This window comes from Mauremys reevesii, linkage group 1 (genome assembly GCF_016161935.1).
Source record: "Mauremys reevesii isolate NIE-2019 linkage group 1, ASM1616193v1, whole genome shotgun sequence".
Classification (NCBI taxonomy): Eukaryota; Metazoa; Chordata; order Testudines; family Geoemydidae; genus Mauremys; species Mauremys reevesii.
The window spans coordinates 37,795,782-37,822,504 of NC_052623.1; the positions used below are offsets into that span (position 1 = coordinate 37,795,782).

Here is a 26,723-nt window from a genome sequence, read left to right on the forward strand (position 1 = left end):
ATCAAAGCATTTAAGCATCATTGATTTCAGTGAGACTTAAGCATATGCTTTGCTGAATCAACACCTTAGTCAACAAAAATTTTCCTTGAAGTCAGTGGAAGTATTTTTTTCTGAGAAGTACTACGGATATCAAGTTTTGCCTTTTGTGTCTTACATTTGAGATTGGGTAAGTCCAAGTTGACAGTCTGTGCCTTGTGCTAGTTCTTGCTGCACCCTTACCTCTGATTCTCTGCCCAAACCAGTTCTCTCTCTGGTCACTCCTGCTGCTACCAACATTTGTGGCAATAGGAGCTTCACACACAGGGAGATACTTATCTCCACCCAGACTTGTCAAGCACAAGGTCATAGCTATGTATTCCAGTTGTTTGTTATTTAGAACATAGTTTTTATTTAGCAGCAAAAGATTGATTACTTCTTCCTATTTTATCCCTCCCCAAGTTTTGTCAGTTCAGCATATTTCAAAGGAGTTAAAAGGTGTATCCTTTATATTTATCAGCTTTTAAATGTTTAATGCACACCTGCCATCCTTTGAATGATATTAAAAGAAACATTTGGGCAGGAAAATAGGAGTATATCTTTTACTCTATAGAATTGTATTGGAGTGGGAGAATTTCTGCAGGAAACGCAAGAGAGGAAATGGTCAATATTTTACTGATAAATAAGGATTGTCTATCTCAGCTAGGGGAGGTTGGCATCTATGTTTTAGGATTCTGCTGTAGTTTGATTTTCTAATTAATATCAATTACAGGTCATTGGTGTGTGGACACTTATGGAAAATCTATAGCATTTAATAGACATAAAACTATTGAATACTATAGGTTTTCAGAGCAATTTCTATATAATTTATTAACAATGTAATTTCTATAGCTTTTGGAATCACTGTATGGAATTCTATTTGCAAGACAGAATATTTGATTAACATATCATCTGGTGGTTTTGAACCATCCTAAAGGCTATAATTTTCTATTAATTTCCATGGGAGTTTCTAATAAGGGGAGGGGTTGAGTTTTTGCATTTTTGTAGCTTGGTCCTGAAAGAGCATCTACTTTTGTGGCTTGAGCAGTGATCAAAGTAATTTGGCATCCAGCCCATCATTGAAAAATCAAATATGGTGCTAAACCCACCCCCGGCAATATTCACAGGTTCTTTGCTTGAAAACAGAAAACTCCAAAGCTGGAGTCTGTTGACCAGACAACAGAAGAGTAAAATGTTGCTTGTGGATTTGGGGCAAAATAAGGCCTCCTTTTCGGGAAAAGCAGATTGGCAATGGAAACCGTGAGAAATGGTCATGCAGGAAAATGCTCCCTTCATTCTTTATGAAAAGCAGAATTTTCCCCAGGTTTCACAAGGCTCCACAATTGCCAACTCTCAGGATAGCTGATGTTTTCCTTTAGCCCCAGTTCCTGGAGTCTGGGGATAAAAAGCTTCAACTAGCTTTTATGGTTGCAAGGAAAAACTTGAGGTGACCTCAGTGCAGCCAGGTGGCTCAGACACCACAAGGCCAAGCAGCCAGAGTGAGTCATTTGCACAACAGTCTCATGATAAGGGGGGGCTTGACTCCGTATTTTGAAAGGCTGGGGGTTGCCAATACCGTGCCCAGGGCTTGGCTGGGGAAGCTCCAACTAGGGCTGGAAGCCTGGTCCAGCCGGCCAGGTGCCTGCTGACCTCTTGGGGGCAGCTGCCTAGTGGTACTGAATCACAGCACTGTGTGTGCTTGCAGACAGAGCGAGCCAAGGAAGGGGGGTGGGGGGGATCTCAGCGCGCTCAGCCTAAGAAGCAGGGAGAGCAGGAAGCTGAGCCGGCTCAAGAGCCTCCCTTCCTAGCCGCAAGGTGCAGTGGAAGCTAGGGCGGCCCCTTGAGGCGGCGGAACCATTGTCAGCGCGGCAGAGCACCCGGGGGGAAGCTGAAAACCAGAGCACCACGGCCTGGGTGAGTTTCCATGGTAACCAATGCGGCGTCTAGCGGAGGACCATGTCTGCCGGGGATGAAGGGTCGGAGCGGCGCTTCGCTTTCCGCCATCTCCCCCAGAAAACCCTCCCCTCCCTGGAGAGCAGGGACACGCAGGGCCGGCTCCGCAAATGGTGGAAGGGAGATGGCGGGGTTGGGGAGGGCCCGCAGGGGGCTGGGGTCTGCTGGGAGGGGGCGGGCTGCAAGGCGGGAGTGGCTGGGATCTGCTGGGAGGGGGAGGGCTGCAAGGCGGGAGTGGCTGGGCTCTGCGGGGAGGGGGCGGGCTGCAAGGCGGGAGTGGCTGGGCTCTGCTGGGAGGGGGAGGGCTGCAGGGCAGGAGGGGCTGGGATCTGCTGGGAGGGGAGAGAAGGGGGAGCGCTGTGGGGCAGGAGAGGCTGGGATCTGCTGGGAAGGAGGATCAGGGCCGCCCAGAGGGGGGGGCAAATGGGGCAATTTACCCCGGGCCCAGCAGGGGCCCCTGGAGCGGGGTCCTTCACTCACTCCGGGGGCCCCGGAAAACTCTCGCGGGGCCCGGGGCCCCGGAGCTTCTTCGCTCCCGGTCTTCGCTGGTGGGGGATCCTTCCTCTCCGGGATAGAAGGACCCCGCGCCGCCGAATTACAGCCGAAGCAGGCCCCGCCGCCGGAGTGCAGCCCGGTCGTCGGGGGTACTTCGGCGGCGGGGTCCTTCCGTTCGGGACCCGCTGCTGAAGTGCTCTGAAGTGGGGGCTGCACTTCGGCGGCGGGTCCCGCTTCGGCGGTAATTCGGCGGAGGGGAGTCCCCGCCGTGGGTCTTTGGGGCACTTTGGTGGCGGGTCCCGGAACGGAAGGGCCTCCCGCCGCCGAAGACCCCGGGCCCCCGGAATCCTCTGGGCGGCCCTGAGGAGGATGAAGAGGTTATTGATGCATCCGAAGAAGTGGGTATTCACCCACGAAAGCTCATGCTCCAAAAACGTCTGTTAGTCTATAAGGTGCCACAGGATTCTTTGCTGCTTTTACAGATCCAGACTAACACGGCTACCTCTCTGATAATTGATGTTACACTTTCCCTTGGTATACGGATTAACATTAGGGTTGCCAGGTGTCCAGTTTTCAACCATAATGCCCTGTCGAAGAGGACCCTGAAGGCTTTGGGCAGCACCGCTGACTAGGCCTTTAAAAGTCCAGTTGGTGAAGCAGTGGGGTTAAGGCAGGCTCCCCACAGCTCCTGGAAGCGGCTGCGAGGTCCCCGCGGCCCCTACATGCAGGGAAGAGCCACATGCTGCCCCCACCCCGAGTTGTGGCCCGCAACTTCCATTGGCCAGGAACCACGACTAATGGGAGCTGTGGAGCTGGCACTGGGGGAGAGGGCAGCACGCAGAGCCTCCCTGGCCTCCCATGCACCTAGGGGCTGCAGGGACCTGGCAGCCACTTTCTGGGAGCCACGGGAAGTGCCCCTGGGATCCCACACCACCTCCTGCACCCCAACCTCCTGCCCCAGCCCAGAGTCCCCTCCCACACCCAATCTCACTCCCAGAGCCTGCACCCCTGTACCCCAGCCCAGAGCCTCCTCCTGCACCCCAAGCCCCTCCTCTCTGGTCCCAGCCCGGAGCCCTCACCCGCCTTCCGTACCCTAACTCTTGCCCCAGCCTGGTGAAAGTGAATGAGGGTGGGGTGATGGAGTGAGGGGGGCAGGGCCAGCACTTGGGGAAAGGGAAGGTGTGGGGCCTCAGGGAAGGTGTGGGGCAGGGGTGTTTGGTTTGTGTGATCAGAAAGTTGGCAACCCTAATTAACATCAACCTTGTTTTGCAGTAAAACTGTGGTGAGTCCAGAGCTTGACTTACTGCAGATCTTTTCAGTGTTTTTCTGGCATGTAAAGAGCTGTTTGGAGGACAGTTCCTGAAGCAAAGTTAATTGCTGTTGTTTTAAATAAAATAATATAGATATCAGCCTTGCAAAATTCTTCTTGCCCTAGAAGAGTAATTTTTTAATCTATTGGACAGATGAATAAAATATAATGAAAAAAATAATTATCAACAGTTGTCATGAAAGGGTGAGTGTGTGGTTTTTGTGCCAGGGCTAGTAAATATCTAGACAATTTTCAACTGCTGATATATTCTAAAGGGATGTGTCCAGTGTGTATGTTTTTTAATATTATTACTTACCATGTTCTGGGTTTCAGGTCCATGCATGGCAGAATCATCGTGCAAGCATTCAGTTTTGACCAACATTTTAAGACCTATCAAAAGGATGAATTTGTTAAGGTAGTTATAAATCTATCAGATTTAATGGTTCCTTTTTAAAGGAACTGTAACTTTTTTTTGTTCTGGAATAACACTTAAACTTTCCCATTATATCTGCTATATTATGCTTTTACAAGTGGCGAACAGTCACCGTAACTTTGATAATGGGTGGATTGCGGGTGGGGTGCTCATATTTTTGGTGAGCTGTGTAATACTATGACAGTATTTTACAGACAATGTTAACATTTCTCTGTTGGTCCAGTGAAGTAACATGAGAGCTAAAGAATGGGACTCTGGTTGGTTCTGGTCCTGGCTGCCTTTAGTTCTCCGTTGATGTTTGGGAGAAAGTCACATAGGCCTAGATTTTCAGAAATGCATGTGAATAAGCAGTTAATGCAATCAGCTGCTCAATCACAGTAATTATATGCACAAGCTAGACGTGCATATGCATTTAGAAGTCTGAAGAAGTGAGGCCATGTTTTCAGAGGTGCTGAGAACCTGCAGTTCTTGTTGACTTCAATTGGTCTTATAGATGCTTAGCATTTCTGAATATTAGGCCCTTTGTCTTTAACCTCTGTGTTCCTCAATTTCCTTGTGTATAAAAGAGGATATATTCATCTCTGTGAAGTCATTTGATTTAGTAGTGAGAATGCATCTGTTTAGTGTAAAAGTAGGTTGGTTTCCTCTCTTATTTGTTGAATAGACATTTGACAACGTCAGCTGATTTTTCTTGGAGATTAATTCACAATCAGGTGCTAACATAAAAGAAAAACTCTATTCAGAAATGTAGCTAAGCAGCTGAGCTCCCTCTGGGATTATTCTACATCTTAATTGACTGAAGACTTATTAAAGACACATCTACTGCCTCCTTAACACTTTTTTTTAGAGGTAAAATGATAAATTAGTTTGATTGTAGAGATTACATATAGTAATTTGTGGTTTATTTTTCTAACTTTGGTTTGCAGAAAGTATGCAAATTATGTATGGATTTTGATTATGCTGCAGAAAAAAGCATCCTGATAATTCCCTATTCTACAAAACTTTGTAATGCACTTAAAATTAATCAGACCAAGCTGCAGGCATAGTTTGGGGCAGCCGATGTTTTGCAGACTGAAAACCTCAAATTTACTTACACAAATACCTTTGTGGGTATATTTTTAAAAAAAAAGTGTTTAGTCAAAATTGCAGAGGCATAAACTTGGGGATGTAATTTTTGGGTATGCAAACTCAGAGGTCATACTGAAGCCACTTATTTATTGGGCCCTAAAATTTGTCATAGAAATTTATTGCTTTGGTTGATATTATGAATCTCATTTTGTTAACTTTTCATTTTTAATTTGAAATTTTAGGCATTTTTTAATGATCCAAATGTTAGCGCCAATTTGAAATTGCTTACAGCTTCTGGACAGTGGACTACACTAGGTAAATAAATTTAGAATAAGTCAGTCTTTTAAATCTTTCTCTGTGGTAACTATATTTTCTCCAGTTAATGTTTTGTAACAATGACACGATTCAGATCTGTACCTTCACCCTCATGAAATAAAATTTGCAGCAGAAGATCATTTAAAGGAATCTCCTTCCTTTAAACCGTTGCTAAGGGCCATTAATCTAATTTCTTTCATTAAATTGTCACAGTTAAAGGGAAACTTCCTCATTGATGTTTAAGGCTAGCCCATTTCTTTAATAATAAAGGAGACTCGGGTCCCATGTATATTACAAGTAAAACTGTGTTTTATGTAAATCGACTGCTGACTTGTTTACACTGTCCACAACAACACAACAACACACAAGTGTGTCTGTAATCACGTAATCACCTCAACACCAGTCTAGTGTCCAGAAGTCAGAGAGAGAGGCAGATAGAGAGAGTTGAATTGCAAGAGGATTTGGAGGAGAGGAGGAACTGGGAGAACTACTAACTAGCAGGTGTATGTTGTGTGATCTGTTGAGCTGTAAAGAGTCCTAAAGCACCTTATAGATAGACTAACATAACAGATATACACAGGTGCCACAGGACTCTTTCTTGTTGCTTGCTTAGGGCTTAAAAAAAAAATTAAAAAAAATTAAATGTGTTAAAAAAAATTAATTGTGATTAATCACACTGTTAAACAATAATAGAATAATATTTTAATATTTTTTTTTGGATTTTTTCTATTTTTTCATATTTTCAATTATTAAAAAAACAAACACACAGTGTACAGTGTACACTTTTATTTTTATTTATATTTTATATAAATAAATAAAAAAAAAAAAAAAAAATATTTTTCAATTTTCAATCTCATACAAGTACTGTAATATCTCTATATCATGAATGAAACTTACAAACTTAAGAATAAAAAAAAAAAAAAAAAAAACTTTTCAAAACAACAACAATGTAGTTTTAGAAAAGAGCTACACCATTCAGATCTATATTTTTTTTTCAGTCACTCAGACAAATACGTTTGTTTACATTTGCAGGAGATAACGCTTCCCGGTTCTTGTTTACAGTGTCACCTGGAAGTGAGAACATGTGTTCACATAGCACTGTTGTAGCCGGCATGACAAGATATTTACGTGCCAGATGCATTAAAGATTCATGTCCCTTCATGCTTCAACCACCATTCTAGAAGACATGCATCCATGCCAATGATAGGTTCTGCTCGATAACAATCCAAAACAGTGCAGACCAATGCGTGTTCACTTTTATCATCTGAGTCAGATGCCACCAGCAGAAAGTTGATTTTCTTTTTTGGTGGTTTGGGTTCTGTAGTTTCCACATCGGAGTGTTGCTCTTTTAAGACTTCTGTAAGCATGCTCCACACCTCATCCCTCTCAGATTTTGGAAGGCACTTCAGATTCTTAAACCTTGTTTCGAGTGCTGTAGCTATTTTTAGAAATCTCACATTGGTACCTTCTTTGCATTTTGTCAAATCTGCAGTGAAAGTGTTCTTTAAATGAACATATATGGGGGTCATCATCTGAGACTGCTATAACATGAAATGTATCGCAGAATGCGGGTAAAAGAGAGCAGGAGACATACTATTCTCCCCAAGGAGGCCAGTCACAAATTTAATTAATGCGATATTTATTTAACGAGTCATCAGCATAGAAGCATGCCAAATTTCAGTTGGTATTCTGTTGTTTAACAGTGTGATTAAAACTGTGATTAATTGCGATTAATTTTTTTAATCACAATATTTTTGAGTTAATCGCATGAGTTAACTGTGATTAAGGTAGAACTAACATGGTTACATGAGCACTGTTGGGGGCCCTGTCTACAGAATAATATAAGCATGACCTAGCTGTTGGACGAAAGCCATGTGGTAGGCTGTGCCAGTTGTAAAAGTGACACAAGGTTAAACTCATGGTTAATTACCTTGTGCCCTGTCACTAACTAGTCACAGACTCAGCTAAGTGTTATAACATAGACAAGACCTTAAAGGAGCATAATCAAAAAGGAAATGAAACATGAGTGCAGGACAAAATCCTATAATATATACAGCCATATATAAGAGATTGTAAAAGCACCACAAGGAAATGCAAATGGTAATACAGTAGAATTTTGTGTCTAAATTAGGTATTTATAAGGTCTGAATCCTATTGGTATCAGAGCAATGGCTCTGTGTTTTTGGAACACAAAGGTGTTATCCCTCAAGAATTTGCACTCTGCGACTTGGTTTGGCTGCAGTTACTCTGTGTGTGTGTTTGTGTGTGCGTGTCTAATCCACACATCTCCTGGGTGTGGTGTTCTATCCCATTGGGGGGAGGGGCAGCGAGAGAGAGAAAATGAGTCTGCTCTACAGCCTTAGCTAACAGCCAGTTGGCTTGTAGCTCATGTGGTAGAGGCTCATGCACTAAGCTCCAGTAGTCACCCTGGTTTGATCCCGCCTGCTGACGACTGGGGTCTGTTGGTATTACATGTGCGTGCATGCATGTAGTTACTCTGTGTGTGTGTGTGTCTCCATTCCTGCTCTCTGTGGAATGGGCCGGGAAGTTCCCCATTATACTTTGACACCAGACACTCTGCCTTGTTATCTGCAAAGTTTCATCTTCCTAGGATACTGTATGTGGCCTTTAAACAACTCAGCCCTGCTAGTTGTCTCTTTCCCAGTCATCAAACTATAGCAAGCAAAATAAAATATAATAGACCAAATCAAGGTAATCTTCCCTCTCCTGCTTTGGGCAAGAGTTCTTAAGTTATCTGTCTTGCCTGTGTGACTTTCCAGCCCCCTTCTCAGGGAAGGTCAGCAGGTTACATACCTCCTGCTGGGGTCAAAGGGTCACCTGCCAAGCATCCTGGCTTTTTAACTCCTGCTGGTGCTGAACACATCTTGGTGTGGTAAGCACAGAAATACTGCATTTTCCTTCCATGAACCAGAAGTGTTTGCTCTCTGAACACTGAATGGCCAGTATACTCCATCACATTTTACCCTTTAAAACCTGCCTTCCCTCTCTCTGCTTACCTTTTTTGGTTAAGTATGTGGGCTCATTTTTTTCCCTTAGTTTTCATGTACATTTTTTTCTGAAAAGTATAGTAAGAAAACACAAGCTGATGATCTTCTAGCATTCTCTTAGTCAAATTTGCAGATCTTCAGCACTAGCTACCCTGTTTTTCTATATATATATATAGAGAGAGAGAGAGAGAGAGAGACACCTATCTCGTAGAACTGGAAGGGATCTTGAAAGGTCATTGAGTCCAGTCCCTTGCACTCATGGCAGGACTAATTATCTAGACCATTCCTGAAAGGTGTATGTCTAACCTGCTCTTAAAAGTTTCCAATGATGGAGATTCGATAACCTCCCTAGGCAATTTATTCCAGTGATTAACCACCCTGACAGTTAGGAAGTTTTTCCTAATGTCCAACCTAAACCTCCCTTGCTGCAATTTAAGCCCATTGCTTCTTGTCCTATCCTCAAAGATTAAGAAAAACATTTTTTCGTCTTCCTCCTTGTAACAACCTTTTATATACTTGAAAACTGTTATCATGTCCCCTCTCAGTCTTCTCTTTTCCAGACTAAACAAAACCATTTTTTTCAATCTTCCCTCATAAGTCATGTTTTCTAGACCTTTAATCATTTTTGTTGCTCTTCTCTGGACTTTCTCCACTTTGTCCACATCCTTTCTGAAATGTGGTGCCCAGAATTGAACACAATACTCCAGTTGAGGCCTAATCAGAGAAGAGTACAGCGGATGAATTACTTCTCGTGTCCTTCTAATACATCCCAGAATGATGTTTGCATTTATTGCAACAGTGTTACACTGTTGACTCATATTTAGCTTGTGGTCCACTATGACCCCCAGATCCCTTTCTGCAGTACTCCTTCCTAGGCAGTCATTTCCCATTTTGTATGTATGTAATTGGTTGCTCCTTCCTAAATGGAGTACTTTGCATTTGTCCTTATTGAATTTCATCCTATTTACTTGAAAGCATTTCTCCAGTTTGTCCAGATCATTTTGAATTTTAATGCTATCCTCCAAAGCACTTGCAACCCCTCCCAGCTTGGTATCGTCCACAAACTTTATAAGTGTACTCTCTATGCCATTATTTAAATCATTGATAAAGATATTGAACAGAACTGGACCCAGAACTGATCCTTGCAGGACCCCACTCATTATGCCCGTCCAGCATGACTGTGAACCACTGATAACTACTCTCTGGGAACGGTTTTCCAACCAGAGTTTTGCACCCACCTTATAGTAGCTCCATCTAGGTTCCATTTCCCTAGTTTATTTATGAGACGGTCATGTGAAACAGTATCAAAAGCTTTCTAAAATTAAGATATACCATGTCTGCTGCTTCCCCCTTATCCACCAGGCTTGTTACCCTGTCAAACAAAACTATCAGGTTGGTTTGACATGATTTGTTTTTCACAAATCCATACTGACTGTTAGGTATCACCTTATTATCTTCTAGATGTTTGCAAATAGATTGCTTAATCATCACTCCCCAGCAGCTGGTAAAGTGGTAGCTGCTGGGATTCCTATTAGGATGCTGTCCTAGGAGTCTGCTTAGGAACTCTATCTTCCATATCAGCCTCCAACTAACATTTGAGGTGTCAGTTTAATTGGAATCTCCCCTCTCCTGCCCTTTTTGGCTGCAAAGTAAGATAAATATTTTTTCTCTCTTCTGTTCCCCCTCTCATGCCAGTCTCCTGGCTGCTTTAATGGGAGTATTTCTACCCTTTCCCACTCTCTAAATAGCTCTTGTCCCCATTGCCTGTCTACTGCTCCTAGCTTTTCTAAGCAGTAGCAGCAAAGTCAAATTGATCTGATTCTTGTCAATTTCACTGCTGCCCACAAATTCTGAATAGCAGCAGTGAAAACTAACCAGCAGCTTTCACTTTGTAGTAGTAGTGGCACTGCACATGTCTGTCAACAGACTTAAAGAGACAGCACTGCATCTGTTCAAACTCAATTCACATATGCAGAATTATCTTCAAAGGACTAGAAAAACCTGTTGGGGTTTTGTTTGTTTTTTAAATAAAAGCTTTAATTCTGCAGAAGCTGGCAGTATTTGCCTGGGACAAATTCCCAGTTGCCCCACACAAAATGGATTTTTCAAGCTCTAATGACAGTCATCTATAGACCCTGTGTTTTTGAAATCTGTGAGAGACAATCTAAAATTAGAAAAGTTATCAATATAAACCACTACTGCAATTTTCATTCACTGAAATGGTTTTTACATGTCATTTGAACCCACAAAATATCACTGTGACCCTCGGTTTTTAAAATAGTTCCAGTTTAACCCTAACATAAGCACTGAATACATGGTTTTACTTAAGTTTCAAATCACATGTTTTTATAAATAGTAATTTGCACTGAAAACCTCAATGCACACCAGTACACAAAAACAAACCTCAAATATTGGTCATATGTGCTGGATGTTCTCTTAAAAAAAAGTCTTATGAAGGCTTTTAGTTGGGGTTATCTGATTATCAGTTTTCTTATTTAAAAATTAAGAATGAGCATTTAGGATGTGGTAGATATATTTCATACATCCAGTTCTTGATCTCTGTGGATCCCCACTTTAGAAGATGTACCCCATGCTGATGAGATTCAATGCTGCTGGCAGAAGTAAAGCTACTTGTGGTACTCTACTATACAAATGTCCCAGAACTGTAGACTAAAAAAGGCCCTGCCCCCATACTATACCTGTTTTTTTGTTTCCCACCCCCAAAGTTAGCAGAAGACCATCTCTCCCCATTCTGTTGATGTTTGTTGGGATGGTATTCAGATTGGTTAGTCCTGTCCAGGCAATTCTGAGTCTCTCCAATTAGTTCCAGATCTCATATCTCAAAAGGAAAGGAGATTCCATTACAGTCTTTAATCTCGTCACCTACCATTGTCAGTTTGGTTTCTGAATGCCTAGGGGATGAATATCTATGGTCTTTCTGACAAGCTTAGAAAACTTTTCCTGGATTTCAGGAGACTGTGAGGAAGTCATATATGGAAGTCTTCAAATATGTAAAATATTGTTATAAAAAGGACAGTGATCAATTGTTCTTCATGTCCACCAAGGATAGGATGAGAAATAATTGGCTTAGTTTGCAGCAAGGGAGATACAGATTGGGTAATAAGCAAAAGTTTCTAACTGTGAGGATAGTTAACCTCTGAAACAAGTTACCTAGGGAGGTTGTGGAATCCCAGTCATTAGAGATTTTAAAGAACAGGTTAGACATTAGAGATTTTAAAGAACAGGTTAGACATACACCTGTTAGGGATGGCCTTAGATATACCATATATAGTCAATCATAAGTTGTTTTATTTATAACCTGACCCCCCCCAAGATGGATAAGTAAAAATGGAAAATTTTTATAACCCGTTCATAAGCTGACCCTATAATTCAGGGTTCAGCAAGCTTTGGCTCTCGGGCCATGAGGATAAGCCGCTGGTGGGCCGAGATGTTTGTTTACCTTGAGCGTCCGCAGGCACGGAGGTAAACCTACGTAAACAAAGTGTCCCGGCGCGCCAGCTGCTTACTGTGACAGGCCAGGAGAGCAACTGGTGGGGAAATTTTTTGGGGGGGAGAAGCTGGGGGTCAGGGGAGTAACCCCTGTGACCACCCCCCACATGACCTCAACCCTAGCCCGGGACCCATCCCATCCTTTCCCACCTTATCTGGGGAGGGCCAGGGGAGGATGTCTCTGACCTGGCTGGAGCTGCTCCAGCAGGCTGGGCAGCACGGCCGCAGTCTGCTCCGGCGGGCCAGACTGGGCGGCACAGCCACAGCATGTTCCAATGTGCTGGGCCGGGCGGCACGGCCGCAGCGTGCTCCAGTGGCATAGCCACAGCCTGCTCTGAGGGGCGGGGCCGAATGGCATGGCTGCAGCCTGCCAGCCCCAGAGCTGCAGCCTGCCAGCCCCAGAGCTGCAGCTGCTTTGGAGGCTGCGGGAAGAGCAGCGTAGCCAGAAGCGGAAAGACTCTGGCTTTCTGGCTGTGCTGCCTCTCCTTGCTCCCTCTGTTGGGGGAAGGGGCTGTGTCCCACCTCTCCCTCTATATACCCGTTCATAAGCCGACCCCCTTCTCTGGTGCTTCCCTTTTTTACTAAAAAAATTTGGCTTATAAACGAGTAAACAGTACTTAATCCTGCCTTAGTGTGAGGGGATGGACTAGAACGACCTCTTCAGGTCCCTTCCAACCCTACATTTCTATGATTCTATATATTTTGGAGTAGACATTTTTTTTCTATGGTCTAACAATTTGGAGATACAAAGACTTGTTCCATTCCCTATGTTTAAGCTTATTTTTGAAAAAATGCAGGTTTACTTTTATATATGTAGTCATTTAGCATCCAATTCTGCCTACCACATATCAGTTTTTGGTTCTTCAGTCTCACTGCATCTAATTAGAGGCCTGATTCAGCTATTGTTAATTTCATTTGAAAGACTCCTATTGACTCCAAAATGGGAGTTGAAATGGGAAATAAAAAGGGGGAGGTTGGTTTTTTTTGCGGGGGGGGGTGGAAGAAGGGGTTAGGTCTATTACACTTATTCTCAGTGACTTGTGAAATCTCAGCCCCTGGATTTGAATTTTGATTCTTACCAGAGTGATGTCTTCTACACTTTTTCTCTTGAAAGAAGTTGCAAATTTTAAAGCTGATGTTCCTTGCTCCCTGTTCCGATAAGGTGATTGTGAAATCTCATGCCAAACTTTTGCCTAAGTGTTAACAATTTTCACATAGAGAAAAAATACAAAAGAAATTGTATGATGATCTGGTAAGTGAGGTGAATTTCAATAGGTTAGATCAGGGATTAGCAACCTTTGGCATGCGGCCCGCCTGTCGGGCTGGGCCGGTTTGTTTACCTGCTGCGTTTGCAGGTTCGGCCGATAGTGGCTCCCACTGGCTGTGATTCGCAGCCCCAGGCCAATGGGGGCTGCAGGAAGTGGCAGCCAGCACATCCCTCAGCCCGTGCTGCTTCCCGCAGCCCCCATTGGCCTGGGACAGCAAACCGCGGCCAGTGGGAGCCGCAATTGGCTGAGCCTGAAGACGCAGCAGGTAAACAAACTGGCCCGGCTCGCCAGGGTGCTTACCCTGGCGAGCTGCGTGCCAGAGTTGCCGATCTCTGGGTTAAATGTTAAAAAGGGACTTGGTTACTGTTTGGAAAAAAATAAATCTTTTCATAAATCTTCCATATAATTTATGAGGAGAAACCCAAGGGAAATGTCCTTTTGGGTCAGTCTTTCTAAATGGGCCATACTTTGCAAGTATTATGATCAGGATGGAGGACCATTATTAGATATATTAAAAGTGTATTCTGTTAGAAGTGTCAGTGTTTATTGCCTCTTTTTGGAATGTCTTTTATTCTTAAAATTTGCCATGTTGTACTTGGAGTGAATTTCACAACTTCACAAAGCATTTGATTATTCTCTGGTGATGCTGGAGATTCTGACTCCAGCTAGTTCAGATCCTCAATTCAATTGTATAGGGCACTACCTAATTATGTTTAACTTTACAGTCCATAGCCTTCCTAGATTATGATTCTGCTGGTTAATTCCCTGTGGCAGGGATCTGCAGAGGCAATTCATGAAGGAGAAAAGATGGAAACTCAGTGGAAATGTATTTGAGCATAAGCTTTCATGGGCTACAGCCCACTTCATCGGATGCATAGAATGGAACATATAGTAAGGAGATATGTATACACATACAGAGAACATGAAAAGGTGGGAGTTGTCCTGCCATGTCTTCTTTTCTTGAGAGTAAACATGCACAGTTTTTTAACCTTTCATCATAGGTCAGGTTTTCTAAACCTCTTTCATGTTTGTTGCTCTCCTCTGTACTCTCTCTAGTTTATCCACATCTTTCCTAAATGTGAGACCCAGAAGTGGACACTGTAGGCATGAGCAGTAGAGTGGAACAATTACCTCCTGTGTTGTACATATGACACTTTGCTAATACACTCCAGAAATATATTAGCCTTTTTTGCAACTGCATCACATTCTTCACTCATGTTCCATTTGTGATCCATTACAAGCCTCAGATTCTTTTTAACAGCCAAGTAGTTATTCCCCATTTTGTATGTATGATTTTGATTTATTTTTTCTAAGTGTAGTATGTGACTATGGTGTGGGTCTGCAGAGGCACTGTATTCTAAATTCCAGTTACTGGTAAGTATTCTGCCTTTTCCTATGAATGCAAAGAGGTCACTGGCAAACTTCAATACTTCCTCTTGTCTTATAGATTTTTGTGTCACTCTTAGAATAAAAGGATAATGAGACAATGATATGTGGTGGGTTTAAAAAGTTCAAGGCACTTTTATAAGCTAAGAAACATTTCAAAATGTCTTGAATTTTTTTAATGGTAAAATGTCTGAAATGACATATTAGCTTTCAATTAATATAAATGCTAAACATCATATTTTTAAGTTTGTGGGACCTTGGTAGTGGCTAGGGACTTTTGCACCTTGTTTGTTCAAATTTGGAGTTGACTCTTCAGAACTTCTAAGGCTGGACATGATGAAGAAAACATTCCAGGATGGGACCTAGCTCTACATACTTCCTCATGTAGCTGCCATATATCTTGTCCAAGAATGTCCATGGCAGTCTTTATTTATTCAGGAAAAAGTGCATGGGGCTGAAACTTGTCTAAATACAAGACTATGTTACAGCTGTTTGCACACTTGTCTCTCCCTCTAAAAATGTTTAGCTCCTAAATATGGTTTATTGTATTTGTTTGTTTTAGCCATAATTGCATATATTACAAATTTCTCAGCATGGTTTTGTTTGGAGTAATTATGTGCATGCTGTGTTCACTTGTGAAAATGTATCTTGAATTTTTGTGGAACCCTTAATAAGGGGAAGTTATCCTGTAATTCACCTCAGGTTTTCCCTGTTAATGAAGGCTCTGTCATCTTTCAGGTACCAAAGTGAAAAAAATTGAAGCCATAGTTGTTCCCTGTACACAAGTTTCCATGTCATTTTTTGACCGACTGTACTCTGAAGGAGTTGTTAGAGAAACTGGCCATATTGTTAAGTGTTATGATGACTATTATGATGACATTCCCATCTCAGATGAGTTAAGAAAGGTCAGTACAGCATTTAAGAATTTCTCAGTGGTTTTCATACCTCTGTCAGTCACTGCTAGTCACTTCTTGCCATCCTGTGGCTGTCCCCAAAGCATACAGCTAAGTAATTCTCAGATTTTGCATGGGTGTTTCACTGGCATGTTGTACAGTTATCCCTACTGCCTGGAATAGGAAAGCATTAAACACAAATCTGAAAGTTAGAGATGCAACTATTTAGATTTGTGCTCACAGTTCCCAGAGAGTAGTTATCAGTGGTTCATAATCATGTTGGAATCATCTCACAGGGATCAGTTCTGGGTCCAGTTCTGTACAATATCTTCATCAATTATTTAGCTAATGAAAGAGAAAGTACACTTATAAAGTTTGTGGACAATACCAAGCTGGGAGGGGTTGCAAGTGCTTTGGAGGATAGGATTAAAATTCAAAATGATCTGAACAAACTGGAGAAATGGTCTAAAGTAAATAGGATGAAGTACAATAACTACAAATGCCAAGTACTCCACTTAGGAAGGAACAATCAATTGTACACATACAAAATGGGAAATGACTGCCTAGAAAGGAGTACTACAGAAAGAGATCTGGGGATGATGGTGGATCTCAAGCTAAATACGATTCAACAGTGTAACACTGTTGCAAAAACACCAAACATCATTCTGGAATGCAGGGCCGGCTTTAGGCCGATTCCCCGGCTTTAGGCCGATTCCCCGGAATCGGGCCCTGCGCCTCAGAGGGCCCCGTGCCTTAGGCGCCTTTTTAATTTTTTAATTTTTTTTTACTCACCCGGCGGCAGTCCAGGTCTTCAGCGGCACTTCGGCAGCGGAGGGTTCTTCACTCGCTCCGGATCTTCAGTGGCATTTTGGCAGCGGGGGTCCGCGGAAAACCCGGAGCGAAGGAAGGACCCTCCGCTGCCGAAGTGCCGCCAAAGACCTGAACTGCTGCCGGGTATTTGAATCGGGCCCTGCAGTTCCTAAAGCCGGCCCTGCTGGAATGTATCAGCAGGAGTGTTGTAAGCAAGACACAAGAAGTAATTCTTGCACTCTACTCTGCGCTGATTAGGCCTCAACTGGAGTATTGTGACCAGTTCTGAGCACCACATTTCAGGAAAGATGTGGATAAATTGGAGAAAGTCCAGAGAAGAGCAACAAAAATGATGAAAGGTCTAAAAACATGATTTATGAGGGAGATTGAAAAAATTGAGTTTGTCTAGTCTGGAGATGAGAAGACTGAAAGGGGACATGATAACAGTTTTCAAGTACATAAAAAGTTGTTACCAGGAGGAGGGAGAAAAAATTGTTCTGCTTAACCTCTGAGGATAGGCCAAGAAGCAGTGGGCTTAAATTGTAGTAAGTGCAATTTAGGTTGGACATAAGGAAAAACTTCCTAACTGTCAGGGTAGTTAAGCACTGGAATAAATTGCCTAGGGAGTTTGTGGGGACTGGACTATATGACCTCTCGAGGTCCCTTCCAGTCCTACGATTGATTCTGTGATTATATTAATGCGTTTTTCAGATGTAAAACATGTAAATGAAAATCACATCCACTGTGAGGATTTCTGCCTGAGTGAAAAAGTTTCCCATATTTTATATGTAAATAATGGAAATTCCTAAATGATCAGTCTCTGTGGTTAACATACAACAAAATAGCTGCATTTGTTAATTTTTTAAAATTTCATACTAGAAAATGAAATTGACACTTTTTTTCTTGCCCCTTTCCAGGTTTTGCTTCTGGAAGATTCTGACCATTTTGATTTATTCAGCCAGTCAAATCGTGAGGAGTTTCTCTTCTGTCTTTTTAAGCATCTTTGCCTTGGAGGAACTCTCTGTCAGTTTGAAGATGTGCTTGATCCATACTTAGAAACTACAAAGGCTTTATATAAAGATCTTGTAAGGTAAGGTTGTTGCATTTAGAATCTGATTTTCAGAAATGCATAAAAATTTTTACATGTGCAGCTGTGCATAGAATTGCATGTGCACATTTTGAAAATTACGCTCTTTGAATCTTATGAATATACTTTGTGCGATAAGATCAAAGATAAATTGAAACAGAACATTAATGCTTCACTAGCAAAATAATACAGTTTTAATGGCAACTCTCTTATAAAGGAACTTTTTGCCACATTATAAATATTTGCTGTATAGTTTATTTCCATTTGATTGGTTCCAGTCATTATTCTACATAAGGAAAATGGGGAATATCATTGAAACCAGATTAAGTGCTCCAACTGTAATATATAAAATCACATCAACCAATTGTGGAAATATATAAGTTCCTAATAAAAGTTGTTATTTTCTGAGCGTAACATTTTACTCTTAGGAGAATAGACTTCTGAGTCATCTCCTATCCCCTGGTGCATGTAGCTTTCACAATTCAAAGTAGCTAGTTTGAAAGTTGTTAAAATGATATTAATGGAAATTTTTATTTTTGCATTATGGACTCAGTCCTATAAGGTGCTGAGCACTTTGGCTCTGATCCAGCAACACTCTTAAGCACATGCTTAACTTTAAGGATGTGAATAATCCCACTGAAGTTAAGCACTAAAGGATATATAAAACATGTCAATGGGACAACTCATGTCCCTACAAGCACGCTTAATAATTTTGCTGGATTGAGGCCAGGGTTCAGCATCTTGCAAAATCAAGCTCTGTTTGTCTTATAAATCAGGCCCAAACAAGGTGCTTTGGGTTGAAATGTTGGTTCTTTCACAGTCACCTGGAATAAAATATTTAAGTCTTGATTTTTGCCACTCTTAATTCTGCTGGTAGTACCCTATGCTTTAAATATTCATAATGAAATCAGTGAGACTTTTGCAGAGTAAATACTACTTAATAAAGGTAAGAATCTGGTCCTTCTTAACTTAACATAATGGATTAAAGTGAGCATTCTTGCCTGGTTTGGAGAATGAAAGAGCTTGTCTATTTTGCTTGAGACTAATCCATATTTTCTGAATCAGCACCTGGTGTTCACATCAATTTAATTTTTTTTAACTATTGCTTATTCTGTTTGTCAATGATAGATCATAGGTTGACAATGACCATTTAAAAAATCTTGTTCAGAGTTATGTATTCTGCAAAATTTTAAAAATCAAGACTAGCCACACAGCCCATAAATTAGACACTAATGCCAGAAGAAGAAATCTTTATTCATGTAAGTAAGGAGTTCCATTGAATTCCATGGCACTTGTGAATAAGGGTTGCTGTATCTGGCCTTAAACTGGAAGAATTTACTTTCCTGTTGGAATTTTCTTGTTTTAAATATTTTTGTAAACCACTTTGGTTGACTAAGTTTAAATCATCCTCCATTCTAAACCATTTTAAAACTTTCTCATGTCCAGCACTTTCCAATGGGCACGCTGATTCAGTTCTATAATACTGAAATCATCAAAATGAGCTCTCATTGGGAAGTAGTGTTAAGACAGTTTCTGCCATTGAAACAACCCGATTAACAGACGGAAGATACTGAAACAGAGATTTTTATTCTAAAGTTTGTTTTGCATATTCTTTTTAACATGGACATAGTGTTACATATTAAGTTTATTTAACTAGTTACAGTATCACAACTAATCCCAGCAGTTTTCTTAAGTAGTGTAGATGTGGTGCTTGGCTATATGGTTTCCATAGTACTGTACAGAGTATTCAAATAGGCACCTCAGGAATACTGAACATGGCAAGAAAGGAGCTAACAGTAACAGAAACTTTATCTTCTCCTCCCTCACTCCACACTCACAACATGCTGTCTGCCGCTCTAATCCCCAGCCTTAGCTTACTCTCTGCATTATACTACAGCTGTTCCTGTTCCCATGCTGTTGAATGACATTGGACAAAGTGCTAAGACTACAATTAGTTCCTCCACACTCTTCATTCCTTTTGCCTCTCAACTACCTTCTTTCTTCTAGACAGCTTTACTTCTACTCTCTGAGCCACTCCTGGGCTGCTATCTCCAGCTGGATTTTCTTTACCTTCAACTCTCCTTAAACCTTCTTCTTGGCTTCTCTTTTTATATACAGCTTTCTCTGACCAGGATCTTGCAAACTTTTAAAAACAATAAATTATTTGGCAAAATTGCTTCACCCCTTCACTAGTTCTATCTTCTTCTTTCATGCCGATCTGACTTTTACTTTTGTACTATCTACCCTTTAAAGCCTCAGCTTGTTCCCTTGACTCCATTCCCCTGCTGTTTCATTGTCTTCCTTGCGCTTTCTCATTCCCTTACCTTCATTCTTGCTTCTTTCCTTAGGGACAACAGAAATTGTCTGTTTCTCCTTTTGTCTGTCTTCCAAGTCCTAAAATATGCTGTTTACTCGTTTTACTTACTCTCCTTCAACTCTCTCTTCTTGATCCCTCCAGTCTGCCTTCTCCACTCCACTAAAACTGTCCTAACCAAGATCACTAACTACCATCACTAGGTTAAGACTTTTTTTCCTATTCTTTTCTTTTATTTCTTACTTGACTTTCCCCTCTGCCCATAACCTCTGTGGCCATTGTCCTCTTCAGTTGCCAGTCAGGCATCACCTTTTGGCAGCGGGACTCCCATCTCAAACTCAGTCTTTCCAAAGCTGAACTCCAGGGGCTAGATTCACAAAAAAACATAGATATGCTAATGCTCAGCAACACCACCCTTAACTTTTGTTGGCATCCTTTTTCCTGCAAGAGACAGTGGGAATTGCAGCCTATAATGTAGATGGTTTGCAACACCTCATGTGACTGAATAGTCCAATACAAGATTTGCATGATCTTTGGCAGTTATTGCAAATGTATGTATCTTGGTTGGAAGCTGTTGCTTCCTATGGGCTCTTTTCTTTTCAAGCTGTAGGAGCTACTCCTGTCATGGACTTTGATGCCCTGATGGAGACGATAGTGGCACTTGTTACGATCATAGAAGATTAGGGTTGGAAGAGACCTCAGGAGGTCATCTAGTCCAACCCCCTGCTCAAAGCAGGACCAACACCAACTAACCATCCCAGCCAGGGCTTTGTCAAGCTGGGCCTTAAAAACTGGTTGCCAAGATTTCCCATTGGTCAGGATCAGTTCCAAATTCCTTCATATCTTTTTTGCATATATCTTTATAGCGAAGCTTGGGACATCCTGTTGTTCTTGTTCCCTGTGATAGCTCCCTGTATAGCATGTCCTTGGGTATGCTTCAGTCTTGCAACCTACTCAGATGGTCCACCAGCACAATCATCTTTGCTTGAGCAGGGCTGTCACACTTGGTAAATTTGCCCTTTGAAGAACCTCTGTGTTGGTGACTTTATCTTGCCATTTGATCTTGAGTATGCGGTGTAAACAGCATAGGTGGAAACTGTTTAACCTTTTCTCCTGATGAGCATAAGTTGTCCATGTTTTCCCACCATACATGAGAATGCTTAGGAAGCAAGCTTGATACACTAGCATTTGGTCTTGGTAAGCTTTGAGTTGTTCCATGTTCTTTTCATCTGCTAAAAGTGGTGGCAGCCTTTCCAATGCAAACATTTAGTTCTTCATCCGAGGAGAGGTTGGTGGTCACTGTAGAACCTAAACAGCTGAACTTTTGGACTATTTCTAGCTGGTTTGCCTAGTGCCTAGAAAATAACTGGGATTGACAAAGCCTGAGTTCAGCATCTTAGGCTCCATATGCAATGAATGGGAAGCAATAGGCACCTCAGGATGGGATTCACAAAAGTCAGCATGCTAGCTGGTTACCTGCCAAAGCTAGCCAAAGGGAGATGCCAAGGCAAGGGGTGTGTCCTAAGCCTCACCTCTCAGAGAGAGGCTGCAGGGAGACGTCCCTGTGCTTTGGATTCTGAGATGCAAACCCTCTCTTGGTGTTAGGTGCCTATGTTTTTTGTTTTGTTTTGTTTTTTGCAAGCAGCAGGAGGAAGACTAGCTGGACCTCCCTCATAACTTAAAGCCCAGAGGGTAGGGTACTCACCTGGGATGTGGGAGACCCCTAGTTCAAGTTCACCAACTTGGGGAGAAGGGATTTGAACAGGGATTCACTGGGCAAAGGGGCTCCTTCAGTGTCTCCTGTTGAAGCGTTTCTATAGTGGATATACCATTAAAAAATCAATTGGCGCAGGGGATCCTGGGTCTACACATACACACAAAATTATTCTGTTGTTATTTATGCACAGTGGATCAGATTCAGCACTGGGCTTCAACTCCTCCTCATCCCTCCCTGGCTATTTTGTGCATCTATGGGGGGCCCAATCCAGTAGGTGAGCTCTGAGCATGCTTCCTAACAGATTGGGCCCTGCAGATAAGTAAGGTAGATGAATGCTTATCTTCCCCTGGTTTGTGAATCATTCTGGGGTTAGGTGTCCAGATTCCTGGTGTGGCTGCAATGTGCATATGTAGAGACAGAAACATAGGCTCCTAGAGAATTTTTTTACTGCCAAAATTTAGGTGCTGAGTGAGTTTAGGTTCCTACCATGTTTGAGGGCAGCTGAGTGTGGGTTTTGTGAATCCCAGTGGGGCCTGATTCTGGGATTTAGGCACCTAAGGTGGTAGTTAGGTGCCCACGTTCTTTTATCAATCTAGCCCATATCTTTCATCTTGATAGGTACTGAAATCTTTGTTAATCCCATGACCAAAGTTGCTACCATGATGTCATTTTAGACTCTTCTCTGTTTCTTCTCTCTCCTGGGTTTTATTTGTTGCTTCTTCCTTTTCAATATTTCTGAATTACACATAATGTTTTCCCTTCTGATGTCTCCTTTTCATGTGCAGTTCATCCAAAATGCTGCTGCTAACCCTGTTTTCCTCAAACCCCTCTCTGATAATATTACCCTCTTTTTAAATCCTGTCACTGGTTTCCTTGCTCCTCCCTCATTAGTGTCAAACCCTTCAACTTCTCCCTTAAAGTTGTACATCATCTTGACCCCCCTTACATCACTAATCTCATTTTCTTCTTCTCCCCCACTCACTATCTATTGAGGTTGTTTCTGTAATACTCAGTTTGTGTACACACAGGTGCTTTAGTCTAAGCTGAAAGATCTCCAGAAAAGCCCTCCTAACACCTGAAGTGGCAGCTCTTTAATGATCTTTTCCTATCTCCCCTTCTTACAACAGTCTGTACCTAATAAACTCTGCGAGTCCCAGCACTATTCCACCCAAAATTGAAATTATTACAAAATGCTATTTAATAAAAGGAAATGTCAAACCTTTTAATATTTTATCACTTACAATTTAGGTCAATTTATTAATATTTCTTCCCTTCATAAGAGGATCCACTAAGCACTGGAAATTACAAATATAAAGAAGAGTTATAAATAACTGATTTAGCAAACAGTATTACTGTATTCTAAGTTAATTACAAGTCTCTTCTTTTAAAATGTCACGAAAGAGTAATTCTACATACATTGATTATAAACACGGAATTACTGATTTTCAAAATAATCACTAACTTGGTAATGTCTCTTCCATAAGCCTTTTTACTTTTATAGGAAACCTTTATTTCAGAAGCCTAGCTCTGCTGGATCTTCTGTCACTTCCAACTTTTAAACTAAATTCTAGTAGATCAAAATAATTTTTTTTGGACCAGACTGTGACAGGTGCGCCCAGGGTTGGGGGAAAGAATAGCATGCAAGGATCTCTACCCTGGTGTGACCCACATTTGTCTGTCAGAATTGCAGTCCCTGTACTGGGGGCTTCAGTGTATTTGTTACAGAAACTAGTTACTGCTTGATTCCAATCCGTTCCTTATTTTGATTAGGTTTACCTGAAGACTTTCATGTCACATGACTGCTTCAGTATATCTGTGAAAAATAATGTAGATACTTTTGTTCATTATCTTTTTAAGTATGCTCTCTAATCAACATGTCCTGATTAAAATTAAAACACAGTTTATCGTGAGATTTAATGGTTATGGTCTCCTAATTTATAAATATTTTCTGTGGACTGCACCTTTAAATTCCTAATGAGGTTTTCCATCTCCATTTTGGAGAGTAATTTCACTTTAAGATGGCAGCTGTTAGAGTTTCTTGCACACTGTGCTCACACTTGTGGAGATTTCATGTGCTCTTTTATTGTTGTTCCTTTCCTTGATCTAAACTAAATTTATCTGAAAGCATGTTGTTCTTTTGTGTGTGGAAAACATAATATAATGGTGATATAGAGGTATAACTAGAGCTCAAAGTAAGTATGAAACAGTGAAGAGGTTTCTCCTTTTTATAAAAGAGAACAGATCTAGGTTAATATAGCCATTTATGGAATATGGATGTTTCCCAATTTAACAATTAAGTGTGAAAAATAGATGCAGATATTTGGACAAATATCACTGCAAATATCACTGTATCTAAAAAGGTTAGTCATTTTTCCCTAAAACTCTTAGGGAAAAATGAATTGTGGCTCTTAGATTTGTTTTCACATGAACATATCAGAGCATAAGGTAAAATCCTGGTCCCGTTGACTTCAATAGGGTCACAATTTACACCTAAGAGTTTTAATAGAGGTGCTTCCAAAGCATTATGTACTACAAACAAACACTGAAGCTGAAAAGTATAATTTCCTTCCAGGAAACCAACAGGAAGCAGAAAATACCTCTGAATTTCTAGCCCATTTAAAACAAAAAACAACACCCCTTTTCACCATCTATTTTGGTAACCTAGAATTTCCTTTTTTGAATTAAGAAACATACAAGTGAAAGGCTGCTGAACATTTTCATACAAAGCAACTAACACTAGAAGGACCTGCAGGTACATTTGTAATATCTGAAAAGATTTAGTTTAAGAATCTCTGCTAAAATGCCATGTACTAGAAGAGAGACCCAGTCCACAGCATGTAGATTTGATGATAGTCCACAAGTGACAACTTCACCATCCTACAGATGATATCATCAAACCAAAAGAAGCCAAGTGCCTATTGGTTAAAGAGATTGTATTGATTGGAGCAGTTTGGGTTTTTGTTTTGTTTTTTGTCTAGTTCACATTCTCTTTTCAATAAGTAGAAGCTTTGGTAAAAGAGGACAGGTTGCCAAGGCCGCCTGTTCTGTGCTGTTGTGGTGTACAACATGAACAGAAGTATTAATGCCTAAAGTCTGACTCGCCTAATTAGTTGTTAGACTCTAGCAGAATCTATCTTAGAAACTGAACCTCTTCATGATAAGGCGTTTTGTGAGTTAACACACTTCTCAGAACTGTATGCAGTATGGAATCTACAAGACTCAAGTGCACCATAATGAGTGAATGTAAATAAAAATTATGTGGAATTAGTGAAAATTGATAGAGGCTATATTATCTGATTTCTGAAGAAATGTAAAGATAAATATGTCAATATAAAATTGAGAGAAAAGGATGTAATTTTGAAAAACTTTAATGGTGAATAAAAGCATTTCGATGTCTGCAGATATTATAACTGAGGAAATTGACATCTTCACACAAATAGGTTGGTAGTTGAGAAATGTAAAGGTGCAGTAAACAGAAAACACTCCTGAGTTAGGGCTTGTGTCCCTAATGGGGTAATGCGCTCTATCGGGGTGTGACTTTTAAAGTGCATTCATTAATGTCTTGCATATTAATTGCTCTGTGTAGACTGCAATACATTAGTGCACTTTAAAAATCACCCCCCTGTACAATACATTACCCCTCCGGATAGATACACCCTTTCATAGCTATGCACAAAACATTCCTTATTGGAAAAATGTGTTAAATAAATATATAAACCACTTCAACTATAAATCCACATCTCTTGGTTAAGATTATTGGCTTTTTGCATCCTTAAGATAATCACTCTTTTTTACTCTGCAGTTCTTCTACTCAAAAAATACATGAGGTAAAAATATTAATTAGCTAAGAGAGAGAGGTGCATCTGTGATGAAAATTAAAATTGTTTTACAACCTTAACTTTGGAGTCATTACTGTGACTCTCTGATGTAGTTGTAATTTAGTGGATGGAAATAAGGAGAAACTATCCCCAATTTTTAAAAAAGAATTCAATACTTTCTATAAACATGTTGCAATATCCAACCATTTCTAGGGTTGAGATGACATGGATCAAGTCCTAGCCACTAAATTTCCCTTCATAGACTTGAGCAAGAATATAATGTAAAAGCTTGCAACTAATTTAGTAAATATTAAAGAAGTCTATTAGTCATTTTGTAGATGCTGGTATTAAATATGGGTTATTTCCCCCTATTTCAGTGTTCAAAAGGATCCTGAAACAAAGGAAATAATTATTACATCAACTATCTTCAAAGTTTCTGCATATGTAAGTATTAACTTTCTTGCCATGGCACCTATACATCATAAGAGCTAGGCATAAAACACATTCTCAAGTTTAATTATACAACATGAAAATATCAAATTGATTTGAAAATTACACAAAAGTGTAAATAAAATGTAGTATTTAATTTGAAGAGATTGTTGAGGCACACTACTTTTTATTAACCCTTTTCCTGATGTCACCTTTGTTCTAGTCTTTAATAACATTTCACCAATGAGCACGAGCACCATTTCATTTTCTGTTCAGTAAAAAATAAATTTTGGGCCCTGTGGCTTTCTAGGAATATAGGTGTAGAGCTCTAGAGAGAAGAGCCTATGCAACGCAATACATTCCAGCCCAGTGCAGCCATCTAGATCATACTGTTATTCTATATAAACTCAAGATAGAATCAGTAGAAGCTAAGGGCTAGAGCAGTGGTCCCCAACCTTTTTGTGGCCAGTAGCACATTCATGTTTCCAGAAGAGTGTGGCGGGCGCCAACAATTACTCACATGCAGGGCCGGCTCCAGGCACCAGTGGAGCAAGCACGTACCTGGGGCAGCACATGCTATGGGGTGGCATTCCGTCCATTCTGCAGAGTCGGAGTGGTGTTTTTGTTTTTGGCGCCAGTTCTGGGCAGCGCAGAGAGAAGCCGGGAGGACAGAGAACACAGGCGCCCGCAGCCTGCAGCTCCGGAGTACTCTGTCCCCAGCAGGTGTGGGGCCCCGGCTTTTCTCCTCTGCTGGGCACTAGGTGGACCCCGCGCCTGCTGGGGGCAGAGAACACCAGCGCCCGCAGCCCTGGAGTTCTCTGTCCCTGACAGGCGCGGGACCGCAGCTTCTCTCCGGCTTAAGCCGCGGCCCCGCGCCTGCCAGGGACCAAGAACA

At 41.3% G+C, this 26,723-nt stretch overlaps 1 protein-coding gene across 2 annotated transcripts in view; it reads left to right on the top strand.

Annotated features, from left to right (window-relative positions):
- The first annotated feature begins 1,773 nt into the window (after nucleotides 1–1,773).
- The window catches only part of CFAP300 (cilia and flagella associated protein 300), a 29,994-nt gene continuing 5,044 nt past the window's right edge, over nucleotides 1,774–26,723 (top strand). Inside the window, exons 1-6 of one of the 2 annotated variants that reach the window (XM_039481602.1) lie at nucleotides 1,774–1,929; nucleotides 4,106–4,187; nucleotides 5,516–5,588; nucleotides 15,499–15,665; nucleotides 17,381–17,553; nucleotides 25,777–25,843. In XM_039481602.1, the coding sequence (XP_039337536.1) occupies nucleotides 4,110–4,187; nucleotides 5,516–5,588; nucleotides 15,499–15,665; nucleotides 17,381–17,553; nucleotides 25,777–25,843 (558 nt within the window). In that variant the 5' untranslated portion in view covers nucleotides 1,774–1,929; nucleotides 4,106–4,109. The other variant, XM_039481592.1, reaches the window with a different exon arrangement.